General features: G+C 39.2%; 1 protein-coding gene across 2 annotated transcripts in view; it reads right to left on the reverse strand.

The window, feature by feature from the left end:
- Positions 1 to 2,034: 2,034 nt before the first annotated feature.
- Positions 2,035 to 26,428, reverse strand: part of gnal (guanine nucleotide binding protein (G protein), alpha activating activity polypeptide, olfactory type) — a 53,313-nt gene continuing 28,919 nt past the window's right edge. For both annotated transcript variants that reach the window (XM_039602568.1, XM_031731034.2), the window contains exons 6-12: positions 9,751 to 9,805; positions 9,541 to 9,614; positions 7,404 to 7,462; positions 6,786 to 6,906; positions 6,373 to 6,503; positions 6,204 to 6,271; positions 2,035 to 4,494 (exon numbers count right to left, since the gene is read on the reverse strand). In XM_039602568.1, the coding sequence (XP_039458502.1) occupies positions 4,348 to 4,494; positions 6,204 to 6,271; positions 6,373 to 6,503; positions 6,786 to 6,906; positions 7,404 to 7,462; positions 9,541 to 9,614; positions 9,751 to 9,805 (655 nt within the window). In that variant the 3' untranslated portion in view covers positions 2,035 to 4,347. The remainder of the gene's footprint in view (positions 4,495 to 6,203; positions 6,272 to 6,372; positions 6,504 to 6,785; positions 6,907 to 7,403; positions 7,463 to 9,540; positions 9,615 to 9,750; positions 9,806 to 26,428) is intronic.

Here is a 26,428-nt window from a genome sequence, read left to right on the forward strand (position 1 = left end):
GGTGAGTTTGCTGGGACGTCCACTCCTGGGAAGCTGTTATATGTTTCCACTTGTGTATAAGCTTACTCACTGAGCAAACTGTTCTTAAATGGTTGTGTGTCTGTGTAGGCTCTCAGTAATTTAGGACATGATAGTCTTGAGAGCTTGAAAAGAAGCCACCGGGACTTCTTTAATTTGTGAAGAAGTTTTGCCCCACCTGGTATTTAGCACCTTGGTGGGGTCTGCTCTTTTGTTTAAATCATGCGGAAGGTTGTTGGCCCACTATTAATCATGTGACTCCCCCCACGAGCCAAGGTGTGAAAAAAGGCATGGACCATTACCAGGCCAAAACTGTGAAACCTAACTGCCCCAGCCCACCATCTTTTGAGCTACTGAGGTCAACTGAGGCATTGTTGTATTGTTGCGGGCTGGTAGCTGGTGAGGTAAACCACCACCTCTGTTCAGTGATGGTCGTTGTCAGTGGACATTAAAAAGAGTGCAGGAGTACAGCTGGGTGGAGGGGGGCTAAACTTTTTGCCATACTGAAATCAAAATTTTGACTTAGTAACTCTATTTCTGAGGAAATAAAATGTTTTTGTTTTGTTTTTTTCAGTAGGAGAATCAAACTTCCACTGTATAAATAAGGCTTTTCCTGCAGAATTAATAAAATAATTTTAGTTTTTGATGAATTTATTAATTAGCTGTCCTGGGGTGAAAAAAGGGAATGTCTGGTTTAGTAACTTTAAAATATAAATACAGAAAATGATGTATTTACCACCTATTTCTTATCTCTTACTTATAGTTTGGCAACTAATGTCACGGATTTAAATCAGTATTTAAACTTTCAATCATCTCTTCTCTCAACACTGTGTTCTTATTTCATAGTAAGTGGATCGAGTATTTTATCATCAATCATTTCAGGTTTTGAATGTGTGATTTCAGTTTTATGGTAACAATAAATTTTAAAAAATGTCACATGAAAACTCAGAAGCACCACAATTCTATGCACTCCTAGCACGTACAGCCAAACCCAGCCATTATTAACTTTATTAGCTGAACCTGCCTTCTGTGAAGTTTAATCAACCAGAACTTTAAAATCAGATAAAACTGTTTATCATGATCATCTCAAAGTTAAAAACAAAAAGATACTGAAAGTACCCAGCTTCGCTCTCCTCACAATAGTTTCAAATATTAGTAACAAAACAGCAAAAATAACAAATAAAGTAGTAATTAAATAACCCTTAGATGCCTTTAGATGCATGAAAGAAATATGAAAAATGTAGGTATTAACAAATCCATAACAATTGGCATAAATTGATATTTAGGTTAATTTGCTTTTGTATTTATACTTTGAAACGCATGAAAAATACAGAAGAAAATACAGAACTAAACAGATTTCGAAACTAATAACTAATGCGGGAAAGTAAAATATTGTTAAGGCGATGTAATTGTAAAAAACTAACAGAACCACATGAAAACACATTTTCACCTTATAACTATTATTTCTCATGCATTAATTTGCATATTTAGCAATTCATTAATTATTGTCTAAGGAATTAAAATGAACATGGCCGAAATGCATCAAATATAAGTTAATTTGTAAAATGTGACGAATAATATTTCTGCTTTATTTGCTTTTGTATTACAAATAACCTACAGAAAAACTATTTTTGGGTGAGGAAAATGAGAAATTATATTAGAAGTAATAAATTGGGTATAAAGTCAAAATTCAATGGGAAATTACGGTAGATAAAGTGGAAAAGTGACACACGGGTAAACATTTAAAGAAGCAAATTAAAACTTACTTGATGCAGTATTAAATATTGACCATCACCGTTATAATGTTAGAGATTTATACCAAATATAATTTAAAAAGCAATATATTAATAAATGCTTGCCCAATTTTTGGTGCATTTAATGGCATATTGATTTACTTATCCAATCATTTTTAATTTGTTTTTGCTTGTTTTGGTAGTTTCGGTCTTCCACATTTATTTTTTTATTTTTTAAATCACCAATGAATAAAGAAAATCCGGACACAACTGGACACCAAGATGGAAATAAAGCAAAGTCCTCTAATGTGCCTCTTTATTTAAAGAAAATAAAAATGTCATTTAATCATCCTCCCAGGCCAAACAAGGTTTTTGCACCTCCAGTCAGTTCACTCTCTGTTGGGGATAGACGTGTACTGTAGCAGAAGAAAAGGCTGATGCTGTTTGTACAAGGAGAAGAGCTCGTCTTGTTGGGTGCTGCTCACACATTCATAGTGCCTGTGCCATCGGGTATGGCTCCAAAGGACCAAAGAATTACTAATATTGCACGCTCTCATTTATTCATCTCCATTCTAAACATGCTTTCCTATGTGTGTATGTATACATATTTACCGTATACATACATAGGTATGTACACCTAGGCACACACATAATTAAACATGTATAATTGTACATATATATTTATATAGACCTATAAATTTACATGTACATACATTTATAAAATTTTATACACACACAACACACTTGCTCTCCAACACTCTCACACACACGCGCACTCACTCACACAATGCGTCTGTGAGTCTATGTTTGTTTTATGTACACATGCGCACAGGCACGCACATCAGTACGGATCGCTCACACACACACACGCGTACGCGCACGCACTTCATATCGAAAAAACGTTGGTTCCTATTAAAACAACACCAGGTTGCAATTTGGACACTTTCAATGGAATTCAAATGTTTGTTTAAAGCTGTGAAATTCAAAAAATATATATAATAAAAGGAGGGAAAACAAAAAAAAAAACAGAACAAAAAAAAAAAAAAAAAGGCATGGCGCTGCAACATCTGGTCTTCACTGCAGGTAAGTGGTTAATTTGCATAATGTATACAGGTTTTTAGGATTTTTTCCCTATTTTTTATTTCTTACTAAACAGCATTTCCTTTTTTTTTTCCTTTTTTTTTTATAAACCAGAAAAAACTAAACTCTACAGAGAAAGTCCCCTACCTGCAGTCTTTCGCTGCCGATAGAGTTTGACATCAAGCTGTACAGCGCAGTTGAAAACATACTTACATCTGAGCTCATTTACAGGTACAGCCATAATCAAGGCACAAAGATCTACAAGTAGATTTGTTTTTCTTTCAATTAAGTTGTACAAAATAATATTACATTTTACAGTCTGTACAGGATAATTCAACCTTGCACAGTGTACAAGTTAACAAAAACCCCCCCAAAAAAACAAAACCAAAAAAAAAACAATACATTTTTTTCTCTCCCGTCCCACCCACCCTCCTCCCCATCAGTATCTCTAAGCTAAAAGGATGGTTTGTGTGGAAAAAGGAGGCAGGTCCGAGTCCGTGGAGGCAATAGGGCTAAGGTGCAGAGAGCTCAGTCCCTTTTCCTTCATTTAAATCCGTCTTCAAGTCGCCGTAATTTCTGCCCCCCTCCCATCTTTAATCTCTCGCTCCACACGTCTTCTCGGCTGCTCGGTCCGCCCTGCAGCTCGGCAAGCAGGGCGACAGGGTAATAAATATTGTGATGCTACATTGTGTGTATGCTTCCTCTGGGGAAAAAAACAAAAAAAAACAAAAAAAAAACAAAAAAAAAACACCGACAACAACAAAAAAACAAAAGTTATTAAGGAACCTGATGCAAAGTGCATTTATCTCTTCATCCATTCGGTTCCCCCTCCGTCCAGTAATCTTCAACGCGGGGAGAAGAAGGCGGTCAGAGAGGCTGAGGGCGGGATGACAGGCCAAAAAAAAAAATATTACAAGAGGAGGTGAGGGGTCATGGCGGTTAAACACACACTCGTTCACATGGCATTCCTCCCTCTCTTCATTACACACACATACTGCCTCTGCACTGAGGTCCTCCAGGTGTGTTTTATGTGTCCTCGCCCACCAGTCCAAGTCCAAAGACGAAGCCAAAAAAAAAAAAAAAAAAAAAAATGGACACAAAGGGGCAAAAAATAAAATAAAAGGAGGTAGCCCAAGGCTTAGTGGAATGACAAAAATGAAGGCATTCAAAAAGGAAGGATTAAAAGAAGAAGAAGAAGAAGAAAAAAGAAGCGGCACACATCAACTTTGTTCCCCAGCTTTCCTTTTACATCTGTGAAATGGGGACGAAATCTCGGAGAGAGAAAACAAAAAGTAGTACAAAAAGCTAAGAAGTTAAAAAGAGGAAGAGGATTTGACACACTTCAGTAGTACTTCATAGTCCTCGACAGGAGGGGCGGTCGGGGTGGGTTTCTTCTGGGGACGTGGGGTGAAGAGTCAGGGAGGAGGAGGAGGAAAGGTTCGTCAAGGATGCAGAATGGTGGAGAAAAAAAAAAAGAAAAAGAAAAACACAGAAGGCTGACGGAGTCGGTCTCCCATCACAAGAGTTCGTACTGCCGCAGGTGCATTCTCTGGATGATGTCCCGGCAGTCGTTGAACACCCGCCGGATGTTCTCTGTGTCAACGGCGCAGGTGAAGTGGGGGTAGCAGTAGTGTCTGCCGTCGCCGCTCGCAGTGCTGATCCGCTGAGGAGGACACAGACACGACACGTCACATCTTCCACGCCACGAGCACACGTTTAGCCTCCCTGATGTTCCCTCAGTTTCTCAGATCTGCTGCTCTCGTTTCTTCCCTTCCCCATTATTTTTTTTTTTTCTTTACAGCTAAAAGCTCTTACAGAACCATCCCCACCTAAAAACCACACTACTTCCTGCCTCTGCAGCTTAAACTGTGACTCATCTGAGCACTTCACTGTCATTTTACTCAAAATATCTGGATCACATCTGTTCTAAACACCACTGGGTTTCACTGACGTTAGTAGGCCTTTAACCATTCTTAATTTCACACATCAGGTTTTTTTTTGTAAATGTGATGATAAATTGTTTTATTTCATCCTTGAATAAAGCACACACCTTACTTTATTTATATTATTTGAATTATTTCATTCAGCTGAAGCATTTAGCTTTTCCCGCTTCTTTCCTTGAATATTGCTCAGCATATTTAAGATTAATGTGCTAAAGCCATTGTTATTCTAAGTTTTCTGTGCACTTGCAGTACTTTGACACATGACGGCCTCTCAGCTTCTTGTTTTTAGCGCCCTCTATTGGTTAGATATCACATTACAGGCATCACACTTAAAATATTATTTTACCTGAAGACAGAGTGGCTCAGTAGTTATGTGTAGTTACACTTAGACCACATGACACCTTGCTGGTTTCCCTGGATTTTGTCATTTGTAATCTGTGCAAGCTGTGCCGCGCTTGTTTCATCTTCATTTTTGTAAAAAGTTTGCATCTTTAAAAATGACATATTTCACCAATGTGCACCAAAAAAAAAAAGTTGTGATACAAGGAAGTCTGTAATTTGAATAATTCTTCCTAAAAGTGCACTACATTTGGAGTACGTGATGCCCGTCACACATATTCCCAGGTATCTGTCCCAGGTAACAGGAATATTATCATAACACATTTATTTCTGGGAAATTCACAGCTTTCAAGCTCACTGTCATTACTAGAAACTGAGGCAAGTGATTTCAGAGCAATCAGTCCCTAAATACAGCTTACATGACCGTAAGTGTGTCTAGTGTGTTAAACACTGGCCAGAAAACCACACTAGACCCATATTTGTTCTACCCACTAAATAAGAACAACGTTGGTCACTATTAAACTGAAACGCTGGAGTCACTATTTTAATATGACAGAAATGAATTCAGCCACAGAACAGCTCACATTCAAACACCAAGAACAGATGTAACCCTTCACTTCCTCAACTAAATGCTTCAAGTTATTGCTGCAGCATTAAGTCCTACTAATAAAGTTATAATCTGTATAATAATGTTAATTGTGTCTTAAAGATTATTTGTGACTACAGAGCGTATACAAAAAAGGCCATGCAAAAACAGCTTCGTTACAGCCATTTATAGTAAAAACAAATGCAACCGAATTTAATTTTTAACCCTGCAGAATGTGTTTTATGATCAGCGGCAGGACCCGTAGCAGCAGTAGTAGCTGCTGAAATCAGCGTTGCTCATCTGCAGACAACTTGTCCCCACGAGGAGGTCGGCACCACCAGAAAAGGTTCATCGGGTTCAAAGCAACATAATAGGCCCAGCTGGGATTACAGGTACGTGTGTAAAATACTAAGTTATGAATTAACAGGACAAGTGTATTCGTGGCTGGACACTGATTGACTTCAGCTCACTTCAAGCAGTCCAGACATACGCTGATACACTTACAAGAAACTCGTCTCGGATGAAGAACTTGGCTCTCGTCACTCTCGGGTCTTCACCAGGTTCAGGAGTTGCTAAAAAGAAAAACAAATTTAACGTTAATACAGACCGAGACGAGGAATTCAAGAGTCTGTCTGGACATAGACAAGCCAGCTGCACTGAGAAAGGAACAAACCTTCATTTGGTATGGTGTAGCGAGCATATTCAGGGAAGTAGTCCTCAATTTTGGATTTTCCAGCTAGTACTTTCTCAGCCAGCATGTCCTGCTTGTTCAGGAATAAAATGACGGATATAGTGCGTAACCATCTGAAAAACAAACAAACAAACAAAAAAACCCCCACCATTAAAGAAACTGTACCAGCTTCAACCTTCAGCCGTGGAAATTTTGGGATTTTCAAAGATAAAGCTGACACTGAGTAATCATATTTAGTTTGTATTTACACAAATCACAAAGGTGGGACAGAAGCAGGTTTTATTTACTTATATTAAGTACTTTTTAAGCCTTATGTGGGCATTCTCCTTCATTGCAAAAGGAAAGTGAGGATTTTCTAACATTTTGAGTTAAAAAAATAAAAAATAGGGACTCACCTGTTGTTCCAAATACTGCGGAAGAGGTCCAGAGCTTCCCGTAGCCTGTTGGTGTTATTGTCTTCCCTTATTACCATGTTGTAGCTGCTGCTGGCCACCACGAAGATGATCGCAGTGACGTCTGGAAGAAAGCGAGGAGATAGATTTTGACGTCACTGGTGTTAAGGAGTATATTCAAGTCGTCTCAAATCACCTTTATTTATATGGCATTTAAAACTACGGGAGTGGACACAAAGTGCTTTTGAGTTAAGGGAAATGTATTAACATTCAAGGTTTAAAAACACACAATAGCGCAGTGAGAACGAAAGCAAAATTTATAGTAATATGCAAACCAAAACCAGGAGAAAACCTAAAAATAGAAACAACTGATTAAAAGAGCACTTTGTGTCAAGGAAAACAAAAAAAAAAAGACAGCGTAGATTTGACTATAAACAAGTCCAAAGACGTGGCTCTTCAATACCGATTTAAGATTTGGACTGGTCCTTATGCAACTGACGGGATGCTGGAGCTGAGAGAAAATACCTTAAGACGGGCAGGATGTAATGGGAGGAGAATGAGCTGCAGGTCGAGGATGTACAGTGTGGCTATTTGAAGGAAAACAAGGAGGAAAAGTCTCACCGTTAAAGCACTGAATCCATTTTCTCCTTTCATCTCTCTGGCCCCCAACATCAAACATGCTGTGGAAGAGACAGTAATGGGTCAGATACTCGCTGCTGCCCTCTTCTGATCAAAGAGTTCATATCACTCAGGACTGAGGGCATCAGGTACATACTGTACAGCATTTACACACCAGTTTTGTTTCACAGATTGTCCTGATAAAGACTCAAAATAAAATTAAAAATCCTCACAAAAGACGTGTTTCTGTCTTGTATTACATGTGCTTCTGGTTTGCAAAAAGAGATCCTTGACACTTACGGAACGACTGTGGACGCATAAATAATCCATTAATTAATAAATGTTACGAAGGGCGAAATTATTTGTAATGTCTGTGTGTCCCTGGCTGGATGTTTGGGAGTCATCAAAGCTGAATAATGACAAACACACACCCAAAGGGAAGTCATGACCCAGACCTTTTTTAACCAATCGTTTAGGATGATATAATGTGATACAAAGGCCCATTTCAGATGGTAGAATAAGACTGTTGTGTCTGCGACTGCCGAAATGGGTCACCTCATCTGACATCATCAAAGCTGTTACAAAACATTTACTCTAACCTTTATCGGCTGCTCTAATAACTGTAACCAACAGTAAATAACTTGCAACAGGCTCAGAAATCACACTGGTCGACCGCAGGGGAATCATTTTGCATTTTAGTCACCTCTATGACGTGCTTTCCTACCTCATCTTCCAGCTGCTGAGCAGGTTGTGGGCTCAGGGTTTTGTTCAAAGGAACAAACTTATGACATTTGAGGCTCTTAACACGAGGCCAGAGTAAATATAGCAATAACACCCAAGAGGGCAGTGATCCAACAAGGAGGCACAGTCCAGTGTTTTTAAAAAAGAAAATTACTGGAAATCCGGAAAACACCTAGACGGGCTCATTTTCACAATTCTGTGAAGTTCGGAAAAGTTGCTGCATAAAAGGCAATATTAGATAAACCAATGTTAGAGGGAATACGGGGCTCGTGATCATTTTGTTCATAGGGGTGTAAATAATGGAATGAGCTGGAAACACAATGATAATACTGATCCTTCCCATAAGTACTTTATAATGACGTCTCATCAAAAACCAACAAACAACAAACAAAGAGGAATGTGGCAATGAAAACTGAGACCTTCTGGTATTTATATGTACACGTCAGGGTTGGTAGGTCTGTGTGACAAAACCAGCCCAATATCCAGAGCCGGCAGAACACATTTTCAGTAGCGCCACTTTAATTTCTCTGAATACAGCTACCATAATCTATGATAATATAGCATCATCTACTAGTAGATTTATATTTTATATTAATAATTCAAATCTGAAAATAATTAGTGTAAATGCTTTGCCCCTTTGTAGGCTTGGCCCAGCAGAGGGGTGTGGTTGCTGTCGACAGTCAAAGTTAAAGTTAGCTGGAGCTGTGCGTGCATCGGTGTGTTTAAAAAAAAACAAAAAAAGCTTCCCTTCACATTTAAACCAAATAATGTGAAAATATTGCTGGCAACTGCTGATCAACTTCCCAGCCTACTTTTTACGGGCCATCAGATCACAGGTTATGTTGAGTCCTGTTGAGTTAGTTCGGTAGGATGTGGCTATAGTTTCCTAGCTGATGAAACATTTCTGGAAAACTGTGCTGTTTACACAACTAGTTCGGGCATGCTTCATGTTTTTCTGCCTAAAATCAGATTTTTTTTTTTCCTTCTTATATACAAAACATTTTGCCCCTCCCAAAAAAGTTTGGCTCTTCACCCAAAGGAAAAATTACCAGGAAAAAATAAATAAATAAAAACTTCCCTTTTTCCATTGACTCATGGATAAAATGCATTTTGTTTATCAAATAGACAAAAATCTAGAAACACAGATTTTCAGCTTTGTGCAGTCAACCCCAAAGGTCCCATTTTAAGCCTGGAGAAACCCTGTTCCCAACTATTTTATTTAATTTCCATGTCAAATTGGACTACTTCTTTTTTTTCCCCTTCAAGTTGCCTTATTAACCCTGGCTACACAAGCTGCTAACAGGGTTTACAAAAGTTGGCAAACAATGAGAATAAATGAGGACAAACATGTCTTCATTGTGTGTGTTTATGTCCTTGTTAAAGTTAAGCAGAGACTTACTGAAAGTTCACTTTATCTACTTGGAACCTCGTCTCGAAAATCCCTGAAGTTAACACTCGGCAGCGTAGCAGGTCCTACACGTAGTGAACACAAAGAAACAAACATGCAGTTCAAGGAAAGGAAGGGGAAAAAAAGAAAGAAAAAACAACAGGCAGGGTTTTGCTGGTGATTTATACATTTAATACTGAGTACACTGGCAGGAGAACTGACCTGGTCTGTTGGCGTGTAGTCGCTCTGTCTTACAGAATCAATTCTGTCCAGGAAACTGCAAAGGAGGGAACAGAAGAGTAGTTAAACTTTGTTTGTCTTCCACCATTTCTATGTGCTGCAGAAAGAGTCATCAACATATAAAATGTAAAGTCACTAAACTGTAAAACAATAAAATTATTGACCATTGTTTTCATAAATACTCAGTCTTCACTGAACTAACCCAAAAATATAACTCCAGATCTGATCAGCTTGAAACTACAAATGCCACATAATGCATTTTGTTATATCTGTGCAGTACATTGAAATATTTACATACTACACTGAATGCTGCAGGAAACGGCTGCCATGTCTGACTCCTGTTTTAGGCCTGCTAGGCCGGTGTTAAGGCAGCTGTACGCCACAAGAGGGCAGGCCTGCTCAGTCTGGGCTATTTTGGTCTGTCTCTAGCCAGAGTGATTACATAAGGCGGTTACTGTGGAGGTTAGACAGCTTGCTGTTGCCATCTCTTCACTACTGAGAGAGCATGTGCAGCGGTAGCAGCAGCAGCTGGGCCTCTCTGCAGCACAGCAGGCAGGATGAGGACACCGAGGCTGGGGACACATGGTCACACAGGCCCCTGGATCATCTGGATCACATCATGAAAAGACTCCAGCAAGGCCGGTCCAAGGGCCATGATACATTTAAAATACACCACGGGTATTTGAAAAGACAAGGCGCAATGTTATAAAGAATAAGTCCACGAGCCAAATGTATAGATCAGCTGTTAAAATGTCAACATTTAGTCTCTTTAGCATGATTCACTGATATTTAGCTTGCTGTTGTTAACAGCTTTACTATGAAAGCAACAGTGAATAACAGGGTTTGAAATTAACCAACTACGGGGCCCAAAGCAAAAATGTTTGCTACAATACAAATGTGCTTGCTGCACAAAATACATACGTTACTCTCAAAAAAAACAACAAATAAACAAAAAAAACCCCCCAAAAAGTACACAGGCTTAAAAAGAGCTATAAACTGCTCTCGCACACTCTCTAAACAACAGTTTATATGATTTAATGATTATTTACTTTCCTAAAGTAAAGTGACAACCATTTAAAAAGTTTTTTTTTTTCCTTTTTGTCTTTGTGAAAAACAAAAACCAAAAAGAAAACATTGAAGATGTGAAAAATTAGCGGTCTTTGTAATTCAATTTCAATGTACTTTTATTTATGTAGCACTAAATCAATACAACAGTCGCCTAAAGGCACTTGTATGGTAATGTAAAGATCCAACAATATTAGAGAGGAAAAAACCCAAACAATCAGATGACGCCCTTTGAGCACACTCTTGGAGACAGCGTAAAGGAAAAACTCCCCTGTAACAGGAAGAAACCTCCGGCAGAACCAGGTTCAGGGAGGGGCAGCAAACTATAATATTTCTATTATTATTTTGGGGGACTATGGGTTAAACAATTTAAACAACTGAAAATGTCACTTTCCCAAAAAGCATATACATTCTTCCATCACCTGATCGATTTTTCCATCAGGAAGAGAACATCTGAGTCTCCATCACCCTGCTTTATTTCAAATTAAATGCAAACTGCTCCAGGTCACAGCCATGCCATATGGCAGACACATTTTATAGAGAGAATGGTACAAAGTGTCTGTCAGAGCAGAGGGGATAAAAGTGTGTACATCTTACAAAGTTTCCTCATCTACATCTGAAGCTGGTGAGTGATTCTAGTAAGTAGGACACAGATGTGGACCAAACGGGCTCCCCCTCACATCCTTCATTTTCTACCCAAACGCTCGCCAGCTTCGCATTGTCACAAGACAGCCAACACAGCTGCGGTGCACAGGAAACCCAAAGCGTCGGAAGATCCCCGTTCTGGGTTAGAGTTTATGTAGTCAGTTCATTTTCACTTCAGCCCTACAAGTAGCACACCTAACACACCCAACGAGAATTAAATAACCCAGAATGAATGCTCCATTATGAACCATTAGATAACAGAGACGCTGCTCATGTGCTCCGACAACAATGTTTTCATCACACCAACTGTTTCTGCCCACAAAAAAGGAGAAGTAAGGCTATTTTTGAAAGAGCACTCCACTTTCTCACAGTAAATTCATATACATGAACAGTATTATTACATTTAACATATGCAGTACAGAGAAAAGGAAGGTCACATCTGAAATTAACTCCAGCAGTTCACTTGGAAACCAAAGACACCATCATTATTTGAAAACAATGCTGTCCAAAATCGGTTATACATCGCATTTGACGTCCAGAATACATGTATGTAATGCAATTTCTTTTTGTGCTGTTTTAATTATGCAATAATTAAGTAAGTAACAGACGAAGTGCTCAGGACAGGATTACCATAGCCTGAGTTGGAATCTAAAAATTGCCCTTTTATTATTTTACTACCCTTCCTCTCCATTGGATCAACACTCTAATCCAGCATCTAAAATTCCCACAATTCTTTAACGTCTTCGATTTACAACCTGACCTTTGTAGGTGAACCTGAAAACACGCCTGACAATCATCTTTACAGACCTGACACATACACCTGAGACGTTCATGGATGTGGTTTGCTTTGTAACGAAACGTCACAATCTGTGTGGGATTTTCTATCTTACACGACCTCTTATATGGTTACGTGTCTCCCTGCATCTACCATCTCTTTGTCTATAATTCTATTATGTGTATAATGTTAGTGGTTTGAGTCCTGAATAAACAAAACTGGCCAGCGTTTCCCAGGAAAGGGAAAAAAAAAAAAAAAACACAAGTAAACAATAAAATCCACATCATCTTGTGTTCAGTTTGAAGAGTTTGTGAAGACAAGTAAGACTAGTGCTTTTGTTTATTTTGTTATATGGTTTTAGCGGGAAGCTGAAAATAACCTAAGGTAAGAGTCTCTTTTGGTTATGATTATTTTTAGCAGCTCTTGCTGCCTTTAGCTGTCCTATTTTTATTTTCCGCTTAGCTATATTATTTCTGTAGACTTCAACTCAGTAAAAGATTATAATTTTCCCCAAACCCATTTTCAAGCGGTTGTTAATGTTTCCCTTCCCCTGGAGAGCTGGGGTCGTAGCAATGAGAATTTAATTTTAAGTTATTTCTGACGAGTATAGAGGTCAATGATGCACATAGGCAATTACAGACAAATGGGCAGCAAAACACACACAAAAACCCAACCAGACTCTAAACAATCTGGGCTTCTGAAAATGTTTCATCAGGTAGGAAGCCAATTCAGTGTGAAAATTTCAGACTCACACTTTTCTTAGCGGTTAGTCTGCTGCATTAATTGTTTCCTCTATGAAATGTCAGAATATGGTGACGAACCAAAGTCCTAGAACCTGAGATGATGTAACAAAGATTTGTGATGAAAAAAAATCTCAAAATATTCAAACTCAACTAGCTGATATAAAGTATGAAGCTGGCTGGCATCGAGGTTTTTTTGCTTTAATTTTTAACTTAACTGTGATTAATGTTAAAAGTTGTGACTTGTGAATATAAAGGCTCTCATCAATTCCTCTTCAATATTTCTTACATTTTAAGCTCCTTTGAAACATTAATTGTTGCATCATTCAAACATGCTTTATCATCTGAAACCAGAATACTCATGTTTTCCATACGTCTGTCACCTTTTCATTTGACGTGTTAGTGCGTGTTACACAATATATTATGCATTTAAGTACCTACCACTTATCATTTATTCAATATTTTAAACACTTTCACCTTTCAACTATAAATTATCCAATTCTTACATTTAGAAATACTCAATTACCAGGTTACCATCAGGTTAGTGATCAAGCAAATAATCAAGTTCACTTTGAGTACAACAACAGAAAAAACATGATTTTAGATAAACACTAAAAGATGTGATGAAAAAATACAAATAAAAAAAAAAGCGCAGAGAGAGAGAGAAAACAAGAAACTGTGGTTTAGAGTACAGCGTTTACTTTTTGTCCTGGCTCTGAAGTCGTACAACATGAAGCACACCCATCATATTACACAATTAATTATATTATTTACCAATTAGCGCTTCTCTGGAGACGAGAAGCACAACCAGTAAACCCCACTGCACTGCACTGTTATTTGAGACGGCGCAGTATATGTTAAAGTGTTTCTCACTCACACACAGACACGCAAAAATACAGGCAAAGCCTTTTAAAATTCTCCAGCTTTTTTGCCCCATTGCTGCAACAATGTGAGAGTATTTTTAGTCAGCCTTCCTTGCAGAAACCCAGCTAGGTTATAATTACTGAGTGCTTTGTGACTGCCATGTGACAGAAGTACTATTGGTAGAGCACTGGAGATCCAAATATAGTCTCTGTACCAGGCAAGAGGCTAGAAAAAGAAAAAGAAAGAAAGAAAAAACAAGAGTACTGGATCCAGGAAAAAAGGCCGAAAAAGATAACATTGATCATCGAGTGGCCGTCCAGATAATGCCTTATCAAAAGGTTTCAGTGCAGTTTACAGTGACTACAGCTGTTCTGGTTGAGTGCTACAAATAGACGGGCTTAAGGTCCAGAGAAATCTGTGGTTTGTGCTCCATTTCTTCAATTTCCTCCAAGAACTGCTCAACGCTGGCATCGGAGATCTTTGTGTGATGTGGTCATTTTGTCATATTTGTGGCTTTGGAGGGATAGCAGGCCGCCATTTTGCCACTTTGTTTTTAGCATGTGTACGATATATACACAGAAAACTATGCTTGGCATTTATGAATTAGTTTTATGACTTTAAAATTTGTTCACAACCATCAAACCACATTAAATGAGATGTAATTTCTCATTTGTTTTTAGCCTGACACAGTAGCGCTCTTATAAAGAAGGCTTTTACTGTTTCATGACAGTTCAGTTTGTTCTCTGTGTGTATATTTAAAGTTTTTAAAAAATACCAACAATCTGCTCTCTAACAGTCGCCCTTTTATTCTCTTTGTGTTGGGCTGGTGCTGTGGGCCAGCCTGTGTGCTATGTATAAACTTTGTTATGGGCAGTATCATATGGCTTGACATGAGAAATATACTACACAGCAAGTTCAATATGGTCAGACCCCACCAATGAGAGGCATCGTGACAATTTTTAGCTTTCTTTACTGTTTCTGTTTACTTTCTAAAGCGAGGATGTAACAATTCCCAAAACTCGACTTAAACCATGGCACAAACAACATCCTCACACATGTCCCTGCTTGAGATGAGCTTTCACAGTGCTATCTTCAGGTTTAAAAAAGCCCCCTTTATGGCGCTAAATGGCTAAGCCGTTCATCTCACTTAGCAGTGCACCCCCTCTAGTTCTTCTGTGCCATTTGCCTAGTCTTTCCATGAAACACAGACACAAGCATTATTGCACATACGCAGGCTGAGCTTCACTCAAGCACTCCGATATGTTGAGGGACAGTTAATGCAAAGTGCCTCGGGCCACATGTTGCTGCCCACTGAGCAGAAAAGGGTGCAGGGGGAAGATTTTCATGGTGGGTATGTTTCCACCAGGAGCTCGGGGTTACCGGCCACCCAGCTCCACAGCACCTTCTTCAGGAACCTAATGCTAGCGCTTGTTCACATGTTTGCCTTGCAACAGGCACAACAAGGAAACAACCAAAATAAAGCAGATATCTGGAGGAGACGACCAAAATAGGAACAGATCACTTTTAAATTTGTGCTAAAATCTAATTATGTGCATGAAAAAAAAAAAAAAAAAGCACGTGTCCAAAGCAAAACAAAATTGAAGACATCAAAAGACACAGGAATAAATACTGGGGGAAAAAAAAAAAAAATCCCCTCCAACACACTGGAAACCTTCATACCGACCCACAGCAACCCAGACTCATGTGCTCATTTGATAATTGGGTTGACTTTTTACAAATAGCGGACCATCTTTAATTAGCAGTTCAGAGGATCCGATCAATAGTTTCCATATTTTGAGCGCTCGGGCCAGCATAATGGACTCTCAGCTTTAGTCTCCAACTGGCTGGTGACAGCGCCTGAAAACACACTGCTGGACACAACAGACCCACTACACCGTTTCTAACTGGTAACCCTCCATTTAAATGTTTTCTGTTTGAACTGTGCGTATTTTTATCTGTAATGTGCATTTAATTCATTTTTGTATTGTGTACAAGTTGTATAGATCCAAGACCCCAAATATTTTTCTGAATAAATGTGAAAGGCAGTTTTTCTTAAGCTGGGCTTAATTTAATCAAGCTTCAATACATTTGTTGCTTAGAAAGTGGCTGAAAATAACAGAAGTCTGTGAATTTTACAGTTAAGTAAGAGAACACAAATTAAATTATATGCAGACTAGTTGTGGTCACCACATACAATTTAGTTTGTTTTGAGCAACAACAACCCCACATGCTTTCATACATTAAAACTAGGCAAAACTTGGCCCTTAACATGAGTCGTCAGCATCTTTTTTCATAGCACTGATTTCCAGGAGCATTATGGGTAATTAAGCCCTTTGAAAGCAAGAATTTGTGTGCAAACTACAAACTGTCTTTGCATTTACTGCTTTAAAATCAAATATTCAAAGCTCTTTCCAAAGTTCAGTATTTCCCACTTTAACTGTGTTTAAATGGATTACCACTTTCTCTGAGGACTTTCCCACTTCTATTAACAACTCAGGCTATAAAATGTCAGAAGATGAATTACAATTTCCAACTGCCAAAGATAACAGATTCAGGTGTCTACTTTTTCTACGACTAGCAGTGCTGGGGTTTTTCCTGCTTTCAGGAATTTTTGGTGTGCCCCCCGAAGAGCTTTTTTCCAGAGCCAAAGGAAAACTACCGGAATTTACTTTAGCAAAATAGCCATGTTTATGAAATAGTTAGAAGTAACAGGAAAATGCATAAACTTATCTCAAATAAAGCAACAGAGACTTTCTGCCCAAACATAATGCCATGAATTTACAAAAATTTCATTAAAAAAAAAAAAAAGAAGCAGCAGCGTATTCTGTTATTGCTGCTGAAAACACTTTAGTAATGCAGATTTCTTTTAAAAAATGACCAAAGAGTTGATTATATTTATATCAGCAGACTAGTGTTTTCAGCTGTACTTGTACTCATTTCTAAAAGTCTAACCTAAACTAGTATCTACACACCAACTGTAAACTTAAAGAACAACTTCCACTCCACGCTTCATCTGTCTTCTCTTACAAAACACACCCAGTATCCTAACAAAACTGGCAGCGCTGCACAGCTCATCACATAACACGGCCTGGCCGATGTATTGAGCTGGTACAGCACGCAGGGCCACGTGCGGCGGGACACAGCGAAGGTGGAGCTGTGCAGGATCCCGGTCACCTGCTGGAAAGATCCAAGCCCGGGGTTCAACTCATCCATCCAAACAGGAACACTGTGCAGTTTGGGAGATGGATCTGAAACTAGACAAATCCATCAACGGCTCAGTGGGTACTTCCTAAATATAGGAGCAAGAACGGAGACACTCCTGAAAGTCAAACCAAATCTTGTGTAAACAAAAGAGCCTGCTTTATCTCAAGGCCTCCATTTCGCCTTCCAGGCCGGCATCAAGTCATGGTTTTGAAAGGTGTTGTATAAAAATGTAAAATAGCCTGTAATGCCCTTTTGTCTCTGCTTAGTGTCTGTGTGGACCATTACATTACTTCTGTTTAAAATAGTCTCAGCCTCTGAGTTGGAGCTACAGTGGGAACATTGGGAGTGAACTGTGTCCCATGTGGAGCTCCCAAATACAGTTCTCACTGTGCCATTGACTTATGGGTTTCTCTAAATAATATTGAAGCCCGACATCGATGCGCTGTCAGTAAGCTACTGAATGAGTCTGTGCCAGAAATAGAAAACCTAGTAAAAATAGTCTAAATCAACATTATCGAGCAGGTTTCAAATCTCTTGCCTGTAAACAACAGCAGCCTCTATGTCAAATTAGTTGTTCCGCTTGGAAGTCAACCAGTGACCCAGTGAAAATGAGCTTTTCCTCTTTTCCCCTAATCAAAAGTCAATAACCAATGACTAATATTAGACAGGGGCGTCTACAGTATCAGTGCAGATTGCATAAGCCTGAACTAAGCTCTACAGGCCTGAACAACCTGGTGATAGGAAATAATCCATAATGACAGAGGATGAAAGAAAACTCTGTAATAAACAGAGCTAATATCCTTTTTCCTTTCTTACTATTTAAAGATGAATTCAGCCTGAACTTCAGTGCATATGATGTTTGTGTAGTTCGCAAACAGGCCTCCGGGTGGCATCCCTTCACTCGCGCTGCATGCAGCCTCTCTTCCACACTGACCCTGCCTGGTTTTAGCAGCTGGGTTCCCATGGCAACCCCAGACAGTCCATACCACTCCTCTCTCTCCCTCTCTTCCTAAGCCAGGCTGCACTTGTATCCTTCCATTCCCAGACGCGCTCATACATCAACACACAGCAGAACCGTGGCCTGCGCTGGCTTTCTATTACTGTATTTGTGTCACTGTATACTGCATCTGTATGTTTGGTGGGAGGCCACCGCAAGCTCACGGCTTAGATTATTTTAGAAATCCACCTTCTCATGCTTACGCGTAAAATACAACCACAAGCGCTGGATGAAAGTTCAAATCTGCTTACAGAGTGAAGTGACCAGGAAGTATCTGCGTGGCAGCCTTAATAAGAGCTGGATCGAATTCTCTAGATACTCAGGGAAGGTCCTTCAATGCTTCATTTATTCCCCGCTTTAGGAGAGGATACACTGGAGCATCCTTTATGAAAGGAAAGAAGATAATGCTATCCCATAATTCATAGCAACCCACTTCGCAACCGTCATTAGAAACACGATCAACATAGCTGACAAGAGACACAGATCATGTAAATGTTAACAGTGTGTTTTCCATTTCATGTCATAACCTGCTGATGTGTTTTGTGAATGATGGACATTATACTGCAGCAATAAAATGTGGTTATCAGGATTTTGCGCTGTGTGCAGGCCTTAGATTTAAATTTTTAAAAAGTGGACAAAATAAAGTGGAAGGACTTTGAAACTTAAAAAAAATTCACTTCTTGTAGTCCATCTTCAGAGGTACACCACCATACTGCAGAACCATGTCAATGGCATCAACCATCACATTATTAAAGAAGCTTTTTGAGTGCAGTTGGACTCCCTGCACACCGCAGTTCTCTCTTCCTATGTCCTTATTAATTCTTTCCTTGATCTCCTGAGATTTTCTAAGGTCAAGATAAAAGTATTAAGTAACTTTTTGAACCATTCAACCAAAATCAACAGCCACATTTTAAGTAAATAGGAGCAATGTAAAACCTGGCGTGATGCATGCAAAGAACACACCAAGTGACAAAGTGTTGGTTGTGGCAAAGTTTAAAATGCAAAAACAAAAAAAACAAACAAACAACAACAACAGGGCATTTAACCACAAAAATAACTGAAACAGGTCTGCCCAGGTGACACACATCAAAATGAAAATGATGCTTTACGACCAAGTGGTAAATGCAAACCACTGGTGATACTGAGGCAGCCTTGTTTAAGCTATGCACGCAGGGATAAACACATCTCACACAATCAAAAACTCAAACCACCTTAAAACGCAGCAGGATAGTCCAGATATTGTTTTAGATTAAATCAATCACCTGAATGGTTAATAGTTTCTGCTTTTGCTAGTTGGCAACTGAAATGCTAGCATGTAAAACAAGCTCATATTTCATTATTTCATTAGTACTCCCTCTGTCTCGCATAGAGAACCACAAAACCCAGCACAGTTCTGCAGTTTTTTATTATTACTATTGTTTTCTTTTTAATCTAGTATGTCTCTGGACTGTCAGAGTAAAACCTCCATAAAACCCAACAGATGTGTGGACATCAACATGCAAGGTAAGAAAGTCTACTGCTGCCAGCACTGCTAGCGTTAGCCACACTCTAAAACCAATCTGGCATCACCTGTGTGTGCTAAGCTTGCCACAATTTACCACACATTTCAGCAGCAATGAAAACGACTGAAGTGAATACTGAATAAAATTTGATTCAGCAGTCTCACACAACTCTCAAATATAACGCACAATTGTGCGAACAAAGTTTAGCCTGCACTCAACTTTTATCTTTTTGTGGATTACTTTCTTAATTTTGGTTAATGTTCTTTGACTAGTAAATTAGTCACCAGGAACATCCCTCGTACAAATGAGTTTCCTCACATTCCTGTGATGCAAGCAGATCAGGGGAAATGGAAGAGACATGATTTAATGGGTTTGTGATTAGTGGCATCGTGTCATTACTTTCCCAGTTAACAAGTGCAAAACAGGGTCAGAGGACTCAAACAGGTATCACAGATTATTGTAGTAGGGGAAAAAGAAACCTTACTCAATTTACTATTCAATAAAATTGTATCGGGCTAAATAAAGAATGCCTAAAAGATTGATTTTGGATATTCTATAATATATAAAGGACTTTATGGTTTAGTGAATACCTGCCATAAGGCAGACAGAACTTTCTACCTAGAAAAAAAACAAAACACTGGGCACACCTTGTGTTCTATGAGATGAGAGAACAATACGTCTCCTTTGCTTATCATTAGGCCAACATATTTGAGTGAATTTGAAAGTTGTGAATTTGAAAGTAAAACACCAGTCATAAAAATCAGTGACACCAATATATCTGAAATGGTTCTTAAAAAAAACATCTCAACTGCAGCTCTGTCAACAAATCCTACATCCATTTCAGTCACAGCAACAGCAGCAGAAGCAGAAGCAGAAGCACTACAACTACTAGTCTTCTGTGAATGTATCATGTCTGGTAAAATGGCACCAGATACATTTTTATAACAAATACAGGTGTAAAGTAGAAAATATTAAACCAACTTTAAATGTAAACATTTTTGTAACGTCTAACATTTAATAATACACCCAAAAACTGAAATGTATTATAGTCTAATCTTAAAACCCACACGAGTGAGAAAATGAAACAAGGAAATGTAAATCAACCGATTACTTTGTATGGGCATTATATTCCAGTGTTCACACACAGAGACTATTTCATAACATGCACATGTAAGTACATTTGCTTTTGTGTAACCTGTAGCAGCTGTGAAAGCACATCAGCAGAAGAATTACATTTCTGAATAAATATTGCTTTAGTGGAGAGTATCAGTCACTGAAAAACCACAACAGGAAAAGAAGAAGAGGAAGAACCGGATGTTCGCTGGTGTAGCATATTCTCTTTTCATGACCCTCTTAGACTCGGGGGGGGGGGGATAGTCATGTCTACGTGGTTACTTTCAGTATAATAAAGCTGTAAAATCTCAGGTTACAAATGCCTGCAACAATAAATCACCCAACCAAGTGTTTACTTAAGTTAGCCTCCAAGCTACCTCTTTTAGCTCAGCCTGACAAAACACCCTACAGCTCAAACTGTCAACAAACCGCTGTGACACCAAAAAATAAAAATCTATATATAAAGGTTTCTATTAATAGCATTGTGTCCCATTCTGACCACGTTCCACAGGAGGTGAAAGGTGAGGCTTGTTTGACTAGTGGCTGAGGTGGAGGGAGACCTTTTGCCTGGGTGTGGCTGGACACAACTATCCTCTGGACTCGCTGATAACTGGGCCTGCATGCTACTGAACGCAATGAGGCCAACCTTGAAGCGGTGCTCTGAGGGTGTGAAATCCCCATGTGTGACAAAACATGCTAAACACACACGGTCATGTGCTCCCTCATAGATTCTGCATGGCTCAGAGTCTGTGTGTAGCTCACTCTGCTACGCCTGGGAGAGAGTGTGGAGCCGGTGAGGAGGCCTGGTCATGATTAGGCAGCAAAATGTATCCTCGCGTGTCAAACCTCACTTTGATCCATTCAGCTTCCCCTCCGTCTGTCTCAGCAGTGAAAGAAATGGTTGAGCTTTGTGGGTGTGTGGGTGTGTGCGTGTGTGTGTGGCAGGGGGAGACAGAGAAAGCAGGGAAGCATATGAGTGCATTCATACACTTACAATGATTTGTTTTATGTCAGGGCATTAAGAGAAAGTATAGTCAGGAAGTGTATATTCTCCCTCTCACACGCACGCACACACACACATATACAGAAACACACAAAACCAACACAGAGGCGTTTTGTGTCTCACCTTCTGCTACTGACCTTCCCTTTGTTTACAGCGCATTGCCGGGATACTCCCTTTGATTCGGCTTCGCACACGTGACCCTAGCCAGTTTCTGCTCTGCAGTGCTGCTGCTAAAAATAGCCTCAGCTTGCCCTGGCTCCACAGCTAGTTTACATAAGCTCTAAGGGGGGTGGGGGGAGAAAAGGGAGCGACATAGGGGGAGAGAGAGGAGGGGGGAGTCTCAGAGGGAGAGAGGAGGAGTAAAAAGGGGGAGGAGAGAGAGAGGGAGGGGATGGGATCTATGGACCTATGGACAACCATTCCACAATCTCTGAGCAGGGAACCTGCAGCGCCACTGCTGTCCTCCAGCAGACTATGCCTTTACACTCCTGGTCAACAGCAGAGGGTGTGTGTGTGTGTGTGTGTGTGTGTGTGTGTGTGTGTGTGTGTGTGTGTGTGTGTGTGTGTGTGTGTGTGTGTGTGTGTGTGTGAGTGAGTGAGAGTGTGTGAGAGAGAGAAAGGTATTTGTGTATGTGTGTGGTCGGCGCACACAGTAACAGACTCACAGATAACCGCCATTCACGAGGCTCGCTCTGTCTCTCTGCTGGACGTGCATTTTAACCCAAAAATAAAAATCTATTTATAGCCTCCCCCCCAAATCTTTAAGTGGAACATAAGTTCTCATCGTCCTCTGCAGCACTGCTTACACTGAGCTTAAAACCTCCATAGTGATGATTTACTTTTTTCATACTGTACATTACGACACAGATTTACATGTTAGACACTTTAGCCAAAATGTATATCGGGTGCTATGGAAATGTGTGGTGTTTCTAATGTGATTCTCCTCAGGCTAAAAGAGGCTGTCAGAGCCTCTGGTCTCTAGAAACAAAATAAAAACACATTGGCAGTGTAGCCAATCTTGTGACATGTAGCATGCAACGCTGGGCAGCTTTAGGCTTTCTTAACCGATTTCAAATGTCCACTCAGGCTGGGTGTTTGAATCTATAACTTAAGGAATAGACAAAACAGTTAAGTTAGAGGAAAACTAAAATCCCAGGCACACATAGGGCATCACTTAAACATCTTCAAGTAAAAAGGGGTTAACACACAGACACACATACACACACTCTCTCTCTCTCAGGGAAAAGGCTTGGCATGTGTTCTCATGTGCTCCACAACATCCTCTCTGCTATCGCTTTCTGGCCTCAAGAGACGACTGAAAAGAGAGAGAACGGCTCGGTCCCACAGGGGGCTCTAACAACCTTAAGGACAGTGGTTTGTGTAGATGGTGTCCCACCGAGGTTCCAGCAGATCTGATTCTACATTTCAGTGCAAAACCACTCCTTCCTTTCCCTCAAATAACTCACAGATACAGTCAAACACAAACACGCACAGTTCCATAGTGCGTCCTTTGATTATTCCTCAGTCAGCTGACAGGAGGGTCATCTGATTTTAACAAGCGACACAAAGGTTTTTGTTAATCTGGATTATGGTCTTATATGACTCATTTTATGTACAAAGTATTTAATTTTTTTAATTAGTAATGTAGTGATAACGTAAATGAAGTTATTGCAAAAAACAGAGCTAGAAGAGTTTTAATAAACTTGGTAAACAAATTTTAAATGGTTTCAAACAAGCATTCATGTCTTAAAAAAAGAAGGGAAAAAAAGTTCTAAAATTACAAAACGGAAAAAAAAAGATAAAGACTTAATTTTTTTTAATGCCTTTAAATGTTCTTACCCGAACAACAACGTGTGCTTTTTCTATGGCCTGTTTGGTGGTTGAATCTAACATAATGAGGAACATTTGTTTGGTTGTTTACAACTTCTGAGCTGGGAAATAAAAGGAAAAGAAAAAACTCTCACCATAACGCTACCAAAATGTTCCTCTTCCTCATTCATTTCTTCCTCCAGTCCACTTCCTACCTGCCAACAAATGCTTCTCTATTTTTCCATTAAAAGAAAAACTACTGTGCCGTTGGGATTCAACTCTGTCGAATTCTGGCCTGATACTGTACTTGAAATTAAAGTCAGGCCAATAGTTGATGTTTGTTTATATGTTTAAAAATTTTCATATTTCTGTCTGACTCCAAGTACATGGGTTTTAAAATCCCACCAAATATTAATATTGGTGTGCACCATGCACACAAGAAGTTTACAGTTGTCTCAAATTTCAAACATGCACACGCTACGAGTTTGAAAACACAAAGGCAGCAAAACTTTAAACTGTGATGCGTCCAGTTTCTTGTACTTTTCTTCTCACTACACAGTGTGGCTAAGGTAGAAAGCTGAATCGAAACAAATGTGGATGGTGGAGGTTAACTTGCAGTAATATCTGTCAGCAGCAGTACGTTAGCCTCAAAGGCAAAAATATTTACCACTGCCTAACAACACTGCTAATCCAGGACTAGCGGTGTATGTGAAGTTGTGTTGTTGGCACATATCACAAATCCTCTTCTCAACAGCCCAACTGACAGTTGTAGTAGCTTGTTGTTTCAAGGCTGCAGTTTCAAACTTTCATTTCTGTCATTTCTTTCAGACTTGCTTCTCTCATTGGCTGTTGTTAAAATAATCATAACTATGTGGATTTTAAATCTTTAGACTGTTGGTGTTTCTGGAAGTTTAAGAGTTCTGTAAATCCTCACACAGCCAGCTTATCTAGGTTTGTCATCAGCACTGACAAAGGTCCCAAACCACTCCGCTGAATGACGGGACAGGTTAATAACGCCCAAAACTCCTGAAGCCAAGTCAAAAGAAGAGCTCCAATATTATATCAGACTAATATTGGCAATGGCCAACCCATCATCAGTGGGATTGTGCAAAGAAAAGCTTAAAAACTTCAAAACAAGTCTATTACATTGTTTGTAAAGATGATTTCTTTAGAAAAAAAAGAAGAAAATATAAAACACACAAAACAAATAAAGCCTGGAACATGTATCTGGATCAGCAAGAAGGTTTTAGAAACACTCATCTCAGCCAGAAATTCAAACATTACCAGTCAAAATACAAGTCAAAGTTGATGCAACAGCACAGATAAACCACCACTTGTCTCTTTTGGTGATAGGCTGACATCAATCCATATGACCGGCAGCAGAAAATACCGCTGCACCTTTAGCATGACAAGTTCTTACAGCCATCATGCTAACAGACTCACAAACCTCATGGACTGTGGTGACAGACACAGATCAGAAACATAGCTTTCATCCCGTGTGAAAGAAAATATTCATAGTGTCAGCGTCATACTACTTAGATGATGGATAAATTTAAACTGTGAAAGTAACCCGAATATAACTTATGCAACAACAATCCATACAAATCAACAGAGTCCGTGAAGGTTTAACAGCTTCCAGGGGGACAAATGTTTCTTATGTGATAAAAACAACTGATCAGAATAAAAGTTCTTACACTAAAACATAAATACAAGTAGAGTCATTCAGACTCATCATTATAGGCGGCACATCAGATCAACTAAACTTGCTTGAATTCTTAATTCAAGCAACTTATTGGTGACACAAAAAAGCAGCAGTGACATGCAGCCAGTGTATAAATATCGCTCTCTCTGGCTCTTCCATGAACAGAAGAGGCTCCTTATTGAGGAGAGCCACTGTTTGTGAAGCCTAGCCCCTCTGTTTCTGTAGGGCCTTCAGGGGCCGGGGCTGGCTGACAATGCCAACCATTCTTAGCACTTTACAGCCCCAGATGACTGTGTCAGTGGCCCCCAGGCTGGTGGCAGAGTCCCGTGACCAGCGCTAAACCCCAGCCCCAACCTCAGCCCCAGCCTAGTCCAAGAGCAAGATCAAGCCTTAGACTTATCCACCCACAGTCAAGCCCCATCTCCAGGACTCTGCCCAGCTGTGCCTCTGCTGTGGCCATTTTCACAGCACAACATCCTAACCTGATTAAACATGCACCACATGTCAGTCACAAAAAAAAAATCCCAGTTTTAAACCCAAGAACCTGAAGCTGAGTTCTGAAACTTGCTTAAATTAAAAAAAACAAACAAACAAAAAAAAAAAAAAACTGCTTAGTCAACGCAGGCGTTTTCACATAATTAATAACTAATTCGCAATTATATTAGCAACTAATTAGGATTTTTTTTTCCTGTTTTTGTACTTTTGACTTAATGGATAACAATTTAACTCTGTTTCAGTTTAAGAAACACTAATGACCTTAAAAACAAGCTGGTATATATAAGTATCACAGACTGTGGTACAAAGTCAGGCTGTATTATCAAAAGGTGACTCCATCATTTTCCATTTACAGAATAACTAACATGCACTATGCTTACATATATTTACAAATATAAATGTGAGTGTCTATGTATTATTTTAAAATTCTAATATAGCAAAAAAAAAAGAAAAGCATAAAATCTTAACTATACCTATATCAAACCATCTCTTTATGAACTATATCTTTTGTTGCTGTTAAACCATCTAAAAAAGATTCAGATTCCTTTTCATTTGAAAGAACACTGGCCTGTTGTTTTTTTTCATAATCCCCATGCTGAATCTCTTAAATCATGCCCCTAAAAAATATATTATGATCATTTAAAAGACTAAAAAAAATAACACGAACTAATTTAAAAAAAAAAACAAAAAAAAAAAACAACTGAAATGAAAACAGAGAGAAAAGAAAAGAAAAACAACAAAACAAA

This window comes from Oreochromis aureus, linkage group 18, assembly GCF_013358895.1.
Source record: "Oreochromis aureus strain Israel breed Guangdong linkage group 18, ZZ_aureus, whole genome shotgun sequence".
NCBI classification, from domain to species: domain Eukaryota; kingdom Metazoa; phylum Chordata; class Actinopteri; order Cichliformes; family Cichlidae; genus Oreochromis; species Oreochromis aureus.